The following is a 16,605-nucleotide window of genomic DNA, read 5'->3' on the forward strand; positions in this document are numbered from 1 at the left end:
TGGGACTTCGAACCAGCCAATCAGATGGTGAAGTGCGACCCTCGTCACGGCAGTACATGGCCTGCTGCCTCCTGATACCGCGGAGACGTTTGTACCTAAAGAAGTAAACGCTGCCATCGCCACCATCAAGACCAAGCGCACCATCCAGTTTGTGGACTGGTGTCCCACAGGCTTCAAGGTGGGCATCAACTACCAGCCTCCCACTGTGGTTCCTGGAGAGACCTGGCCAAGGTGCAGAGGGCCGTGTGCATGCTGAGCAACACCACGCCATCGCAGAGGCCTGGGCTCGACTCGACCACAAGTTCGACCTGATGTATGCCAAGAGGGCCTTCGTCCACTGGTACGTCGGAGAGGGAATGGAGGAGGGAGAGTTCTCAGAGGCCAGAGAGGACATGGCCGCCCTGGAGAAGGATTACGAAGAGGTGGAACTGACAGCGTTGGGGACGAAGGAGAGGAAGAAGGGGAGGAATATTAAGAGCTAAGATCTAAGCCACAATTGTATTTCAGTTGTCACAAAACAACAATATCAAACACTGATTCAACTCTTCAAAACAAGAACACAAAATTAAAAATAAAGCTAAACTTCAGCATGTGTCTGTTTTATTTGTGCAAAAGTTGTTATAAAGGTAATAAAGTCTGTCAGTAACAATGAGTGGACGTGCAGGGACACAGCAACACCACCTCCCTGTTGTGTGCTCTGTGTGTGCTCCTGCATTGAGAGGTGTTTGTAACACACACACACACAACTTGCTCCCGTTTAGTTTCCCTAGTTACTCTTTTCTCACCCGTCTTTGCTCTCGGATGTCGGCTGATCCTAACAGGCGGGGCAGTGGTTCAAGAGGTGTGTGTTTGTGTGTGTGTGTGTGTGTGTGTGTGTGTGTGTACAAACACACTCTCAATGCAGGAGCACACACAGAGCACACAACAGGGAGGTGGTGGTTGCTGTGTCCCTGCACGTCCTCTCATTGTTACTGACAGACTTTATTACCTTTATAACAACTTTTAGCACAAATAAAACAGACACATGCTGAAGTTTAGCTTTATTTTTAATTTTGTGTTCTTGTTTTGAAGAGTTGAATCAGTGTTTGATATTGTTGTTTTGTGACAACTGAAATACAATTGTGGCTTAGATCTTAGCTCTTAATATTCCTCCCCTTCTTCCTCTCCTTCGTCCCCAACGCTGTCAGTTCCCACCTCTTCGTAATCCTTCTCCAGGGCGGCCATGTCCTCTCTGGCCTCTGAGAACTCTCCCTCCTCCATTCCCTCTCCGACGTACCAGTGGACGAAGGCCCTCTTGGCGTACATCAGGTCGAACTTGTGGTCGAGTCGAGCCCAGGCCTCTGCGATGGCGGTGGTGTTGCTCAGCATGCACACGGCCCTCTGCACCTTGGCCAGGTCTCCTCCAGGAACCACAGTGGGAGGCTGGTAGTTGATGCCCACCTTGAAGCCTGTGGGACACCAGTCCACAAACTGGATGGTGCGCTTGGTCTTGATGGTGGCGATGGCAGCGTTTACTTCTTTAGGTACAACGTCTCCGCGGTACAGGAGGCAGCAGGCCATGTACTTGCCGTGACGAGGGTCGCACTTCACCATCTGATTGGCTGGTTCGAAGCAGGCGTTGGTGATCTCTGCTATGGAGAGCTGCTCGTGATAGGCTTTCTCTGCTGAGATAACTGGGGCGTAGGTGGCCAGAGGGAAGTGGATACGAGGGTAGGGCACCAGGTTGGTCTGGAACTCCGTCAGGTCCACGTTCAGGGCGCCGTCGAAGCGCAGGGAGGCGGTGATGGAGGAGACGATCTGTCCGATCAGCCTGTTGAGGTTGGTGTAGGTGGGACGCTCAATGTCCAGGTTCCTGCGGCAGATGTCGTAGATGGCCTCATTGTCCACCATGAAGGCGCAGTCGGAGTGCTCCAGGGTGGTGTGGGTGGTCAGGATGGAGTTGTAGGGCTCCACCACGGCTGTGGACACCTGGGGGGCTGGGTAGACTGCAAACTCCAGCTTGGACTTTTTGCCGTAGTCGACGGAGAGACGCTCCATCAGCAGAGAGGTGAAGCCAGAGCCGGTTCCTCCTCCAAAGGAGTGGAAGATGAGGAAACCTTGGAGCCCTGTGCACTGGTCCGCCTGCAGGACACTGAATATATCAGAACTCCTTTCATACTTTCAGACAGAAATGAAATGTTTGCAGCCAAACTCACCAGTTTACGAATCCTGTCCAGAACCAGGTCGATGATCTCCTTGCCGATGGTGTAGTGACCACGAGCGTAGTTGTTGGCTGCATCTTCCTTTCCGGTGATCAGCTGCTCAGGATGGAAGAGCTGGCGGTAGGTTCCTGTACGGACCTCGTCTGTAATTGGGAAACACCAAAGAAACAATGTCGTTCTCAAACCCGGTTCAACCTCCAGGACAAATGTGCATCAGAGAACAATAATCTGACCGATGACCGTCGGCTCCAGGTCCACAAACACAGCTCTGGGAACATGTTTGCCGGCTCCGGTCTCACTGAAGAAGGTGTTGAAGGAGTCGTCCCCCCCTCCAATTGTCTTGTCGCTGGGCATCTGACCGTCCGGCTGGATGCCGTGCTCCAGGCAGTACAGCTCCCAGCATGCATTGCCCATTTGGACGCCGGCCTGACCGACGTGGACAGAGAGGCATTCCCTCTGGAGCAGCATAGAAAATAGGTGAAGTTAGTGGCAGCCATGTCACTAACACACGTTTGAAACAGCTTTCGTACTTTGTGAATGTATTTGAGAGACGTGAAACTGCAGAGGCTTACCATGATTATAAATTCCTGCTGCTGACGTTGAGGATCTCCTGTCGGTGTCGGTGCGCCTGCTGAGATTTGTCTGGTAGTTATAGTTCCTCCAAACTCTATGGTAACCAGCTCTGTTGTCGATAGACGGGGGGGTTAACTGGGTTTAGCAGAATGGAAAAGCCAATAATTCAGCCGTGGAACACAATGTGCAAACATGCTCGGCCACACATCAATAACCCTTAGTTCCTGCTCCAAGATAATGTATAACCGCGACCCCCACGTATGTCAGGCACATAGAAGTCATTCAAGACGCGGGCAACAAAGCAAACAATGCTTTGTTTTAGTGTTTGTGGAGTGCTCTGAGATTAATGAACTCCAAGCCTCAGATCTCCACGGAGATCTTCTGAAAGTCAGTCGAGGATATTCAGTGAAATCCCCAAATACCTGCAAGAATCGTCTCATCACCTGTGAACAGAATAGTAATCCTGCGCAGAATTACGCCCCTCAGTTTTGGTTATTTAAGCATGAGAAATACACAAATACAGATACTTAATTGTTTCACCAAATCTGTCATGAGATGATGGCAACAAATTCAAGTTTGCTCTTTATTGAAAACATTTACGTCACTTCCTGTATGTGCAGTGTACAAACCAATTTTTAAAATATATTTGTTTAACAAATTAAAATACGTCCATAATCTAAAAGAGTTGATAATGATAATTGTTTGAAACTAATAATGTGATTAAAAATGATTATATCAGTGAGTTTTGTGCTTCCATGTAGTTTATGTAATTTAAATATAAATTAAACAGAAGCAGTTCAGCTTAATGTTTAACCAAGTGGAGATACAATACTGTTTAACCTCTTTAACCTCGTATTTTATTTATGAAGTTTTATGTATTTTTTTAATATACCATAGTGTATTTTTACAGCAAATAGAGAAGCTGTTTTGGTGGCAGCTCTTGTAAAAAGGTTTGTGGTTAAAGTGATGACAGTGATAGTTTTAAAAGTTTCAGTACAGTCTCAGTGGTTCAGTCTCTGCTATTCCCATTCTCTCACCCCCCACCGCCGCTCTGTTGTGTTTTCCACATGATTGGGTGTCCTGTTGTTATAGAAACGTCGAAGGTCACACTGCTGCTGCTGGTATGAAGCTGAAAATGTCAGCAACAACGTGGATGTACAGAACAACAGGCCTGTAGCCTGATGCACAGTGTGTCCACACGGCTTCACACAAACACACAAGACAAGTTCAGCTCGTTACATGGTGTAAAGGCCTTTAATAAATCTGGGTTATATTAAACACAGCTCCTGTTGGATGAAGCAGGAAGTTTGTTTCTACAGATTTCTCAGACAGGATTTAATCATTCAGCATCACTTGTGTTTATAACAGTAAATCTGACAGATCTGATGAAGGGACTGAACTGACTTCAAACCTTCTTTTCCTGCAGACACAGCAGCAGTCAGCTGAATCCTGACCACAGCGCCACCTGCTGTTGTGTAGAGGAACAGCAGCGTGTGCCTGCATCTCTTTTTGACATCTTCTCACCGTCTGTGGAAGTTTGTCAATGTTCTACTAACTCAAGTTCAATTAAAACATATTTCAATTCAAATATCTTCACATTATATTCTATTGTTCTGTAATTTGACTGATGAAAACAACCACACAGAGTTTAAACTAGAATAAATATCCATCAATTAGCCACTAAGAAGTCGGTAAATACACTGCAATCAATGTAACCGCTGTTTTACTTTGAAAGGGAGATTGTGACTTTTACTGAAGCGTAATGGATTCACCTGTTTTTCTGCAATAACAAGATAATTATCTGGTTGATTCAGAAAAACAGAGCAGGAGTTTTTAAATTCATGTTCTGTGATTTACTGTTAATACTGACACATAGTGTTCATCTGAACCAGGGTCACCGTCTTTACAGCTCTTCAGTATAAAAGTAGTATTTAATGCAGGGCTCTGTTGTACAGGCTTTCATCAAAACACAAATAAACAGCTGTGAAATGTTTTATCAGAAGCTTTTATTTTGAAACACCAGCACACTTAGTGACACAGAACAGATCATCATTATTATTATCATAGTGGTTGTTATTACTAGATTATTAACAGAGGTGAAAGTAAAAGAAAAGCAAAGGAGTGTTTGGAACAAGGAGAGCAGGAGGACAGGTGCAGTTTAACAGGTTCAAGTCACTGACTTTTCCCTTTAAGAGACATGATCAATATAATCATCCTCTTTACCTCTAACTGCTCCGTCCCACTGTCACAGAGACCTTCAGTGGTAACACCTTCACTTTATCATCAGTGTTAATGAATGGAAACACCTTGTGAGTGAAAGTGTGTGTGAAGGTGTGTATGTGTGTGTCAGTATCAGGATCAGAGAACGACAGTTTTCCTCTGTTCCAGTCCAGATTCACTCTGATCCTCTGGAGCTTCTTCTTCTTCACTGAGAGATCAATGGATGAAGCTGATGGTGACTGTGCTGAGTATTTACCTCCACTGAACCTTATTCTCCATAATCCAGACCATATGATTCCCTTCCTCTGGACAGACTCTTCTAACACACCCAGTCTCCAGTATGTATTGTCTCCAACCTCGACGTCCCAGCTGTGAGTCCCTGAGTTAAAACCCTCAGAGCTCAGGACAGAGCAGGAAGAACTACACCTCTCTGGATTGTCAGGAAGCTTCTGACTCTCTCCTCCTCTCACACTGGTCAGATCTTCAGACAGGATGAGTCCTGGACCAGCAGTGTTTGGGTCCAGAACCACAGGACTGTAGGAGACCACGTCCTTCATCTTGTTCCAGATGTTGAAGGTCAGGTTGCCCAGGTGTTTGGCCTGGTCTATCAGAGCTCCTGAGCCCAGCTGGTGATCCTCCAGCAGGGGGCGCTGCTGGACTCTGTCCACTGCAGCCTTGTAGCTGAGCAGGAATGAGACGTCTTCAGCTCTCAGCTCGTCCTCTGTGGCTCTGACTGTGTCTGAAAGAGCTGCTATCTCTCTGCTCAGAGCCTCCATCTTCTCCTTCATCACCTGACTCTTCTGCTCCTCTTCCTCCCTCAGTGCAGCCATCCTGGCCTCCTCTTCCTCTTCTAGAAACTGGTGAAGCTTCTTAAACTGCTCCTTAATCTGCGTCTCTGTGTGTCGGGCCTGGACCTTAATGTGTTCTGCTGTTTGATCAAACTCCACTTTAACTTCATTAAGATCATTTAACTTCTCCTTTAAGGGCTTCAGAGTTTCCTGAAGCTTCTTCTTGTGTTGTGGAGCAGCTTCATCGATGGGTCTGAATCTGTGGTCGGTGTGTTTTTCTGAATCTCTACAGACGAGACACACTGGCTGCTGATGGTCCAGACAGAAGAGTTTGAGTTTCTCAGAGTGCAGACTGCAGAGAGCCTCTGAAGATCTCTGCTCTCTCTCCTGTAAGAAGGCCTCACACAGCTTCTTCAACACCAGGTTACAAGGTGGATCATTCTTTGAAGATCTTCTCTTACAAACTGGACACAGTCGATCTGGTTTCTCTCTCCACCAGCTCTGCAGACAGTCTTTACAGAAGCTGTGGCTGCAGGACAGAACAACAGGATCTCTAAAGACCTCATGACAGACCGGACAGCAGAGATCCTCCTCTGATCTGGAAGCCATTTAGTCCCTGAGAGAAGCTGCAAACACAGCAGACAGGAAGTACAGTCAGTCATGGCTCCCTCCCCCCTCTACTAACTTCACTGAAGTTTACTTTCACTTTGGAGTCCTGGTTTTTATCCGACTCACCTTCAGTGTGTGGAGTATCAGCAGGTGGAAGCAGCAGTGTTGTAGCTGGACTCTCTCAGAGGAAGCTGTTAGTTTGGTCTGAAGCTGAATCTGATCGTCTGTTTTTCACTCTGTGTCTCTCTCTAGTGAAGAAGAAGAACTACAACCTGTTTCCTGGTTTGTCTCGGGTGAGTCAGCTGAGGGGAGGAGTTTGTGCAGAAGTCTACAGGGACAGAGATTCCTCCGCTCATAGTCAGACAACCGAGAAAAACTCAGCTCTAAAAACCTGTCAGTGTTTGAATACAGAATGCATCTCAACTTGTTCTTATGTTCGGACTGTTACTGTTTTATTATGATTATTATTAGTTCATTATTATAGTTTTTGAATCTGAACAATGATCAGCTGTTCAAACATGTAGTTATTGATCAATGTGTTTTTATGTGGATCTTCATCAGTATGCTGGTCTTCATGGCTCCACACAAAGTCAAAAATAATAACAAAGAAATGAATAAAAATTAAAAATGACACCATGAGTAAAATGAAAAAGGCAAAACAAACCAAATATAAACTCTTGTTCACTGGCAGGTGAACACCAGTGTGAAAGAATGGAAACATGTTGTGAGTGAAAGTGTGTGTGAAGGTGTGTATGTGTGTGTGTGTCAGTATCAGGATCAGAGATCGACAGTTTTCCTCTGTTCCAGAACAAGAACAACCTGTTTCCTGGTTTGTCTCAGGTGAGTCAGGTGAGGGGAGGAGTTTGTGCAGAAGTCTACAGGTACAGAGATTCCTCCGCTTCTTTTTCTTATCTACATTATAAGGTGTTATGATGGAGAACTGAACCGTGTTGAACAGCCACGTTATTTCTGCTCTGTTCAGTGTAATAATAGTGGAAGTAACACACGGTGACAGTTTAGCTAGCTGGCTAACATTAGCAAACAAGCTCCCGGTCAGTTCAGTCCCGACAGTAAAGTCACGTTAGCTAAATAAAATCAGCAGCGTCCTTTGGAGACGAGCAGTTAGCAGATGCTAACACAAAGTAAAGTGAAGATGAGAGTCTCCCTAGCTAAATAAAATCAGCAGCGTCCTTTGGAGACGAGCAGTTAGCAGATGCTAACACAAAGTAAAGTGAAGATGAGAGTCTCCCTGTAGTTTGGAGGATCAGGATCAGAGTCCAGCTCCTCTCTCTGTCACACGGTGAAACTGCCAGTGAAACAGGTGAGAGACAGTTAACATCACAGTGTTACCGACGTTTTCAGATCACAACACAAGGATTTTCTACCACTTAGCACCTGTACAGCTGCACATCCAAGTAGCTAACGTTAGCTGAAAGTACTCACTGTTAGCTTGTGTGTGTGTGTGTGTGTGTCAGCTCAGACTCTGATCTCAAATGACTTAAACTTAATTTGAGTCCAATGCTCTTTACATTCACTCTGAATACATTTCATTTTAGCCAAATAATCCTAAACATAAAGAAAAGCTTAAAGTAGCTTAAAGACTCACATTACAAGTAAAAGAACTCGTCTTGTTTGATGGTTTTCTACTAGATAATCAATACAACTTGATTGGAAATGTGATGTGTGAGGCTCTCACCTGTTCATTTGAAGGATGAAGATAGAAGAAAATCAAAACTGCATTGTCCAATCAAAGTGTCTCACGCTCTGTTTTCCCAAAATGCATTGCAAAAAATACTGTGAATTACTGTTTTAATACTGTTTCATGAGAGAAATTTACAGTAATATACTGCATTTAAAGATAACAGGATTGTACTGTTGAAATTTCCCCGTAAATTTACAGGAATTTGTTACAGTGCAGATAATTATCTGGTTGATTCAGAAAAACAGCAGGAGTTTTTAAATTCATGTTCTGTGATTTACTGTTAATACTGACACATAGTGTTCATCTGAACAAGGGTCACCGTCTTTACAGCTCTTCAGTATAAAAGTAGTATTTAATGCAGGGCTCTGTTGTACAGGCTTTCATCAAAACACAAATAAACAGCTTTGAAATGTTTTATCAGAAGCTTTTATTTTGAAACACCAGCACACTTAGTGACACAGAACAGATCATCATTATTATTATCATAGTGGTTGTTATTACTAGATTATTAACAGAGGTGAAAGTAAAAGAAAAGCAAAGGAGTGTTTGGAACAAGGAGAGCAGGAGGACAGGTGCAGTTTAACAGGTTCAAGTCACTGACTTTTCCCTTTAAGAGACATGATCAATATAATCATCCTCTTTACCTCTAACTGCTCCGTCCCACTGTCACAGAGACCTTCAGTGGTAACACCTTCACTGGGAGGTTAACAAGAGTGTGAATGAATGGAAACATCTTGTGAGTGAAAGTGTGTGTGAAGGTGTGTATGTGTGTGTCAGTATCAGGATCAGAGAACGACAGTTTTCCTCTGTTCCAGTCCAGATTCACTCTGATCCTCTGGAGCTTCTTCTTCACTGAGAGAACAATGGATGAAGCTGGTGGTGACTGTGCTGAGTATTTACCTACAGTGAACCTTATACTCCATAATCCAGACCGTATATTTCCCTTCCTCTGGACAGACTCTTCTAACACACCCAGTATCCAGTATGTATTGTCTCCAACCTCGACGTCCCAGCTGTGAGTCCCTGAGTTAAAACCCTCAGAGCCCAGGACAGAGCAGTAAGAACTAAACCTCTCTGGATTGTCAGGAAGCTTCTGACTCTCTCCTCGTCTCACACTGGTCAGATCTTCAGACAGGATGAGTTCTGGATGAGCAGAGTTTGGGTCCAGAACCACAGGACTGTAGGAGACCACGTCCTTCATCTTGTTCCAGATGTTGAAGGGCAGGTTGCCCAGGTGTTTGGCCTGGTCTATCAGAGCTCCTGAGCCCAGCTGGTGATCCTCCAGCAGGGGGCGCTGCTGGACTCTGTCCACTGCAGCCTTGTAGCTGAGCAGGAATGAGACGTCTTCAGCTCTCAGCTCGTCCTCTGTGGCTCTGACTGTGTCTGAAAGAGCTGCTATCTCTCTGCTCAGAGCCTCCATCTTCTCCTTCATCACCTGACTCTTCTGCTCCTCTTCCTCCCTCAGTGCAGCCATCCTGGCCTCCTCTTCCTCTTCTAGAAACTGGTGAAGCTTCTTAAACTGCTCCTTAATCTGCGTCTCTGTGTGTCGGGCCTGGACCTTAATGTGTTCTGCTGTTTGATCAAACTTCACTTTAACTTGTTTAAGATCATTTAACTTTTTCTTTAAGGGCTCCAGAGTTTCCTGAAGCTTCTTCTTGTGTTGTGGAGCAACTTCATCGATGGGTCTGAATTTGTGGTTGGTGTGTGTTTCTGAATGCAGGCAGACGAGACACACTGGCTGCTGATGGTCCAGACAGAAGAGTTTGAGTTTCTCAGAGTGCAGACTGCAGAGAGCCTCTGAAGATCTCTGCTCTCTCTCCTGTAAGAAGGCCTCACACAGGTTCTTCAACACCAGGTTACAAGGTGGATCATTCTTTGAAGATCTTCTCTTACAAACTGGACACAGTCGATCTTGTTTCTCTCTCCACCAGCTCTGCAGACAGTCTTTACAGAAGCTGTGGCTGCAGGACAGAACAACAGGATCTCTAAAGACCTCATGACAGACCGGACAGCAGAGATCCTCCTCTGATCTGGAAGCCATTTAGTCCCTGAGAGAAGCTGCGAACACAGCAGACAGAAAGTACAGTCAGTCATGGCTCCCTCCCCCCTCTACTAACTTCACTGAAGTTTACTTTCACTTTGGAGTCCTGGTTTTTATCCGACTCACCTTCAGTGTGTGGAGTATCAGCAGGTGGAAGCAGCAGTGTTGTAGCTGGACTCTCTCAGAGGAAGCTGTTAGTTTGGTCTGAAGCTGAATCTGATCGTCTGTTTTTCACTCTGTCTCTCTCTAGTGAAGAAGAAGAACTACAACCTGTTTCCTGGTTTGTTTCAGGTGAGTCAGATGAGGGGAGGAGTTTGTGCAGAAGTCTACAGGGACAGAGATTCCTCCGCTCATAGTCAGACAACCGGAACCTTTGAAACGCTCTGTTGTTTGACGTCGGCGTTTTAATCCGTAACTCTCAATAAGAAGCAGCAGGAGCTGCATCTGTCGTAACGAATGTTAAATTTAAAGTACTGATACACTTGTTTTCACATTTCATCGTGTCTTTAAATGTGTTATAAGACACTGTGGCTGAATAATGACTCAACTATATTCAATTCTATCAGACAAAGTCCACAGCGGCAGCAGAACAAACTCAGAGCTAACTCCCCTCTTCAGCCTGGAATTAGCAACACAGGCCATTCATGATTAAAAGTGACATTTTGTTTAATAAATGAAGAATAGCTCATACAGATGCAGTCACAGTTTAAAACCACGAGCTGCCTCATAACTGTATTTGCTTATAAGCCAGAAAACGTTAATGAATGAATATCAGTAGTTTGGTGTGATTAGCTGTCGTTACCAGCTTCTTTTGACCTGAATTAACGAGAAAAACTCAGCTCTAAAAACCTGTCAGTGTTTGAATACAGAATGCATATCAACTCGTTATGTCAGTACTGTTACTGTTTTATTATTATTATTATTAGTTCATTATTATAGTTTTTGAATCTGAACAATGATCAGCTGTTCAACATGTAGTTAGTGTTGGAAGCTGTTAATTTGGCTTGAAGCTGAGTCTGATCGAGTTTTTCAGTCTCTAACTACGGTGAACAGAAACTTTTGGCGGGGGACAAAAGCGGTAATATGTTGCAAAAATCATGAACAACTTTTGAGTAATAAACGTAATATAAACATGAACGGCGCCTTCTCAATTCTGTAGGAATTTTTCCCCTGCCGTGTAAAAGTTCCTAAGTTCCTAACTTCCGGGTTACTTCCGTATACATCCTGCCAACTGAATATGCGCAGTAGTGGTATTCCCATCATGCCTCTGAGCTGTGAGAACGACCGAAGTTTTCCCCCTTTTCTATTCGTCTTTCTTTTCTTTCTTTTTTTGCTGGAAATTTAACGTTACAAACAGTAAGGCAATAATTTCTTGCAGTTATTATAAAATAATAAATAAAAAACGGTTACTGCAATATTTTGTGAAACTACATTAACTGAATTAAAGCTGAAAGTCTACATTAATATTACATTGTCCTTTTTGATAATTTCGTTTCAGATTCAGTGCTTTGGGGCGCAGAACATTGTGTCACTGGCCAAATTATGTACCTAAATATATGGACACCTTCACTAGATTTCATTTGCTCTAAGAAAGCGGTAAAAACAGGTTAGTTCAGGAGGTTGTTGATGTAAAGGAAGTAATGCCCTATAACAGACATTAGTAAATAAATGTTGCTCTATTAGGTATTGTTTAACATGTATAACTTCCCCCCCATACATCTTAACCCATCGCTAGACTTTTTTCATAAAACAGACAGATATTTCTTCATTTATTAGTCGGACTGTTAAAAGCGGAACCGTTGAAACACGCTGTTGTTTGACGTCGTCGTTGTAACGCGTAACACAACAAGACCCGGCGCGGGAGCTGCATTTGGCTGCATCTCTTGTAGCTAATGTTGGTACATTTAAAGTACTGATACACTTGTTTTTCCATATTTTATCGTGTTTTTAAATGTGTTATAAGATATTGTGGCTGAATAATGACTGAACAACGTTTAGTTATATCAGACAAAATCCACAGCCGTAGCAAAACAAACTCTTAGCTAACTCCCCTCTTCGGTCAAGAATTAGCAACACGGGCCATTTATGATTAAAAGTTGGCATTTTTATTATAAATATCGCTAATTGTGTCACCGACTTGAAGTATAGCTCATACAAATGCAGTCACGGTTTAAAATAATAAGCTATCTCACAGCTGTATTTGCTTATAAGTAGGGAAACTTTAAAAATCTAAGATTTGTGAATTCAGTTTGGTGTGATCCTCTGTCGTTACCGGCTTCTTTCCACTTGAATTTTCTAGCAAGTCAGTTCTAAAAGCCTGTCAGTTTCTGAATACACACGACATATACACTTGTACTTATGTCAGTACGACTGCTGTTTATTCCGTTGTTGTTTTGTACGTCAACCGTAGCATTTATTCCAACAGAGCTCTAAAAATGTGGGTGTTTTTCCACACATTTTGTCACTGTTTGCACCTGATAGTTGGTGGCCGAATTAAGGAGCAGCTTCTAACGATGCAGACACGGTTCAAAATATTACGGTATATACAACGAGTGTGTGCTGAGAAGCAAGGGGAGACTTTAAACTCTGAGATTTATGAATGGGGTTTGGTGTGACGCTCTCTGCTCGCAGGCGAGAACGGAGCGTGTCAGGGCAACATCCTGCCCGGACACTCTCTAACCGCTGGCATCCGTTTCCAGCTTTGTATGGCTGTATATTGTAGTCTTAAAGTTACTGATTTGGTATTTTTGCGATTTCCAAATTGGCATGAGTCACCCTCTGAAACGCGCGAGAGTGTGTCAAATGGCTACTGACGAGAAATACCTCTTTTCTTTCCCAGAAAAACAGCCCCATTACAGATCAGCAGAGAGGAGCCGGTAGCCCGCAGGAGCTGCCACTGCGGTCTCCCCGGGGCAAGGTGGTGATTATGCGGCAGGGACGGCGTCTGTCGCGGCTTTAACAGATCTCAGTCCAGGCTTTGGGGGCGCATTCCTTGGGGGTGAGTGATTCAAAAAAAATAAATAAAAAAAGAGTTTAGGTGAAAAAGAAAGTGACACTGTGTTTTGGGTGTGGGTGTTCATAGGCATCCACTTTCAGAGCCAAACCACAGTGTTGATCTGCCACATTGAATATCTGTGTTTCCTTTACTTACTGTTGTTATTTTCTTTATTGAACAATCTAGGGTTAATTTCCAGGTGATCAATTCATCATATCAGCTGCACTCTAAGAAATAAACAAACCTATATCCTGTACCTTTTATGTGTTGCTATAGAAAAGAATCAGCAGGTTAATCGATAATGAAAGTAATCATTAGTTGGAACCCTAATTAAGTTTCTCCAGTTTAACAAGGATACACATGATTTGAAGCTCTGTGATTGGATGTTACTCACTGAGATGCACCATGGGAGTTGTATTTGACTTCTTCTCTTCAGTTGTGTGTCCACAGATATTTTCTCTCTCAGAAACTGTGTGTGTGTTTCTTTTCCGTGTAGTGAGTCTGTTTCGTACCTGCCGCCATGATGGAGGTCAGCGGAGCCCCGGTTGACGTCCTCCTCCAGCGTCCCTGGCTTCCTGTGAGCATCAGCGGCTGCCGGCTCCTCGCTAAGATCTGGTTTGGAGACTCGGCGTACCACATCCTGCTGACTGACATGACCTGTGTGTGGGAGGAGAGGATGGACTCAGCTGCCATCCAGAGCCGAGCACAGGTCTGTAGAAAACAGGAGAGGATTGAGTTTTGCACCTTCACCTGCTGTCAGGCGTTATTCAGGGTTTTATTTCACACATGACTTCAGCCTTCGAGGATCTCGCCACCATTTTAAAATCTAAAGAGTGGCCAACAGCTAAGACACCAGCTGTTTACAAAAAGGGAAAGATGCATTTATGAAATTACAGATCGGTGCAAAGACAAAGCAGGAAATATAAAATTGTAGTTACAGGTCAGTTAGGATTTGACTCGCTGTACCTACTTCTCCTAAATGATGACCGTTGTTTGACTCAGGAGTTCTGCAGGAAGCAGCATCACGATGATTGTTTTCATGCACAAACACGTCCACATGCTGACTGACTCCACATAAAGCTGATCAAGAATAAACTGCTCACACTTTCAAATGAAAGTACAAATCCAAAAATACAGAAAAACAAAACAAACTTTCTGTGATAAAACCACAAATGATTAAAGACGAGATTTCAAACAATATTAAACCTGAGAAAAACTTTATTCAAATTAACTTATAAACGCTCTCAATAAGTTAAAACTTACTGCTCTGCAATCTGTAGATAATGACCAATAATATCCAATAATATCTGTTTCCAGTGTCTATGTCAGACTCCAATAAAGGACTAATAAAGCACATGTAACCTACATCAGACGTCGGCCATCTTGCTTTCTTTTCAAAGCTTCTGTGACAAAAAGAATTAATAAAGGTGTTAAAGTTCGTCAGCATTTCAAATTTTTTGATCATCGGTACCAAAAAGTATCAAATATAATTATATAAAATCTGCCAACAGCGAAAAGATAAAATTCACTTCTTAATTCTCCAACTAAAGATCTTTAATGATGATTTTTGCCCTTGAATCAGTTCCTGTTTGTTTGTCGTCATCCGCCAGGAGCTGAACAGGCGCCTGCGAGCCCCCGTCAAAGCGTTCTTCTCCCACCTGTGTGCGGTGGTCCAGCCCTGTCTGTCCGGAGGCGGAGAGCGAGCTGATGACGAGGCTCAGATCTCCCTGACGCGACAGGAGGACGGCGACATCAGCATGAGGCTGAAGAGCGAGCTGGCAGGGCTGCCCTTCTACTGGGAGTTCCACTGCACCCCCGCCTCCGTCACACTGGTACGCTCCCCGTGTCGGCGTTGGTTGTTGCAGCCTTAAAACCTGTGATGGTTCAGTGTTGGTGCGTGGTTTTACCGACTGTAGATTCAAGCACTTTAGTAACTGAGTTTGATGTAGAGGAGGATGCAGCAGCTAAAACCTCATGGCGGTCTCTCTCTGACAGGATCTCCTGTGTGTTTCTCAGGTGTGCGCTCAGCTGGTGCGCCCCCTGCTGGCGATGAGCCGCCTGCTGCAGCGGCAGGTGGAGCAGCTGGGAGGTCTGCTGGTGAGGAAGGACGCAGAGATCCAGGACTACAGGGAGAACGGAGCCACGCTCAGCAGAGGTACACACACACCTCACACACACATAACACGACTTACATGGAGTAAACAGTACAGAGAGAGAGGCGGCGCTGCTGTTTACTGTGAGCTGTCGAACAGATTCTAACTCACGTTAAAAACAGCTGGAACAAAACTTTTACATCCCACAGCAGCTGGCAGTTCCTCCCCTCTCAGAATAAATCAGCACTATTTCATTTTATGACTCTATTTTAAATATTTAAAAAGAAATCAGTAATAATAATAATCAGAAAATGTGGGTGTTTCTCTGAACACCATGTCGGTCAGAGACTGAAATCCAGGAGAATCCATGGAGCCCAATCTGCTCCTTGCATATAGTTATATTTCTTCAGTATAGACTGTATCTGATCTGGATCATCCGCACTCAGATACACTGACTGTCTGCAGGAAGTTCAGCTGCTCTCAGACACCTGGCAATATTTTTCTATGAAAACTCTGAGCATTAACTTTGTCCAGGGGTCACAACAGTCAGACTGTGACCCCACATCACAGGTTATGGCCTTGATGTGGAGTTAAACACAGTTTAAAAGAGTATTTCTTCCTGTTTCCTGTTTGATTTGAAGGATTTTAAAAGATCTAAAGATGTAAAAGGTGAAAGGAACTTTATGAAACAGAAATATATTTGTTCAATCGTCCTCTGGATTTAACAGAGGACCCCAAGGAGGGTCTCCACCCACAGGTTGGGAAGCATGTGGTTAAAGTGAAGGTTGAACTGTAGCAGACCTTTTATAATGTGCTCACAGTGTGTGTGTGTGTGTGTGTGTGTGTGTGTGTGTGTGTGTGTGTGTGTGTGTGTGTGTGAACTCAGAGCGGCTGCAGACGGATGTTTTTGAGGAGCAGACCTACAGAGAGGACTTCATGGCAAAGGTGAGAGGTCAGCAACACACACACACACCGCAGCTCTGTTTTTACCGTCCTCTCTGCTCCATTCCCGATCGTTAACCGGCTGTGGCGAGCGCGGCGAGAACCACATGATAAAACACTGCGGCCGCTGGAAGGACGAGCAGCGCTCTGTCCGACTGAAACACGAGCCGCCGTCACACGCTTTAGAGACGCTGCTCGTTACCGTCAGCCAATCAGGACGAGGCCAGGAGCTGAGTCTTTTAATTTTCTGTGTGTGTGTGTGTGTGTGTGTGTGTGTGTGTGTGTGTGTGTGTGTGTGTGTGTGTATTTTGTGTGTGTGTGCGCGCGCTGGTCCAACAGTAGAGTGATGAGCCAGGCTAGGTGCTCTGTGAGGCTGTACAGTACTAATACTTTTAAAGATCTGTAAAACTAATGACATTCCCATCATTATCAGTTGTTCTT

General features: G+C 44.3%; 3 protein-coding genes and 1 pseudogene across 8 annotated transcripts in view; 2 read left to right on the plus strand and 2 right to left on the minus strand.

Annotated features, from left to right (window-relative positions):
* Window positions 1–56: 56 nt before the first annotated feature.
* LOC111234769 lies at window positions 57–587 on the plus strand (annotated as a pseudogene).
* A 440-nt stretch (window positions 588–1,027) lies between these two features.
* Window positions 1,028–2,872, minus strand: LOC111234751 (tubulin alpha-1A chain-like). Its single transcript, XM_022762932.1, has 4 exons — window positions 2,774–2,872; window positions 2,435–2,657; window positions 2,196–2,344; window positions 1,028–2,121 (listed from the first exon to the last, which is right to left on the minus strand). Exons 1-4 carry the CDS (start codon window positions 2,774–2,776, stop codon window positions 1,141–1,143), a joined length of 1,356 nt encoding a protein of 451 aa, XP_022618653.1. The 5' UTR covers window positions 2,777–2,872; the 3' UTR covers window positions 1,028–1,140.
* A 1,891-nt stretch (window positions 2,873–4,763) lies between these two features.
* LOC111234752 (E3 ubiquitin-protein ligase TRIM39-like) lies at window positions 4,764–10,367 on the minus strand. 2 transcript variants are annotated; one of them, XM_022762933.1, is made up of 3 exons: window positions 10,261–10,367; window positions 8,785–10,151; window positions 4,764–5,044 (listed from the first exon to the last, which is right to left on the minus strand). In XM_022762933.1, exons 2-3 carry the CDS (start codon window positions 10,132–10,134, stop codon window positions 5,000–5,002), a joined length of 1,395 nt encoding a protein of 464 aa, XP_022618654.1. In that variant the 5' UTR covers window positions 10,135–10,151; window positions 10,261–10,367; the 3' UTR covers window positions 4,764–4,999. The 2 variants fall into 2 exon arrangements, with proteins under 2 accessions (XP_022618654.1, XP_022618656.1); XM_022762935.1 differs by lacking the exons at window positions 8,785–10,151; window positions 10,261–10,367 and adding an exon at window positions 6,518–6,610 and having other exon boundaries at window positions 4,764–6,408.
* nhej1 (non-homologous end joining factor 1) overlaps window positions 6,618–16,605 on the plus strand; it is a 21,667-nt gene continuing 11,679 nt past the window's right edge. Inside the window, exons 1-6 of one of the 5 annotated variants that reach the window (XM_022762939.1) lie at window positions 6,618–6,684; window positions 12,974–13,132; window positions 13,626–13,838; window positions 14,740–14,961; window positions 15,146–15,284; window positions 16,109–16,167. In XM_022762939.1, the coding sequence (XP_022618660.1) occupies window positions 13,650–13,838; window positions 14,740–14,961; window positions 15,146–15,284; window positions 16,109–16,167 (609 nt within the window). In that variant the 5' untranslated portion in view covers window positions 6,618–6,684; window positions 12,974–13,132; window positions 13,626–13,649. Of the gene's footprint in view, window positions 6,685–11,409; window positions 11,491–11,958; window positions 12,044–12,973; window positions 13,133–13,625; window positions 13,839–14,739; window positions 14,962–15,145; window positions 15,285–16,108; window positions 16,168–16,605 lie in introns of those variants that run through there. The other 4 variants (XM_022762938.1, XM_022762937.1, XM_022762936.1 and 1 more) reach the window with 4 other exon arrangements.

The sequence above is a fragment of the Seriola dumerili genome, unplaced genomic scaffold (assembly GCF_002260705.1).
Source record: "Seriola dumerili isolate Sdu_G_001 unplaced genomic scaffold, Sdu_1.0 BDQW01000457.1, whole genome shotgun sequence".
Classification (NCBI taxonomy): Eukaryota; Metazoa; Chordata; class Actinopteri; order Carangiformes; family Carangidae; genus Seriola; species Seriola dumerili.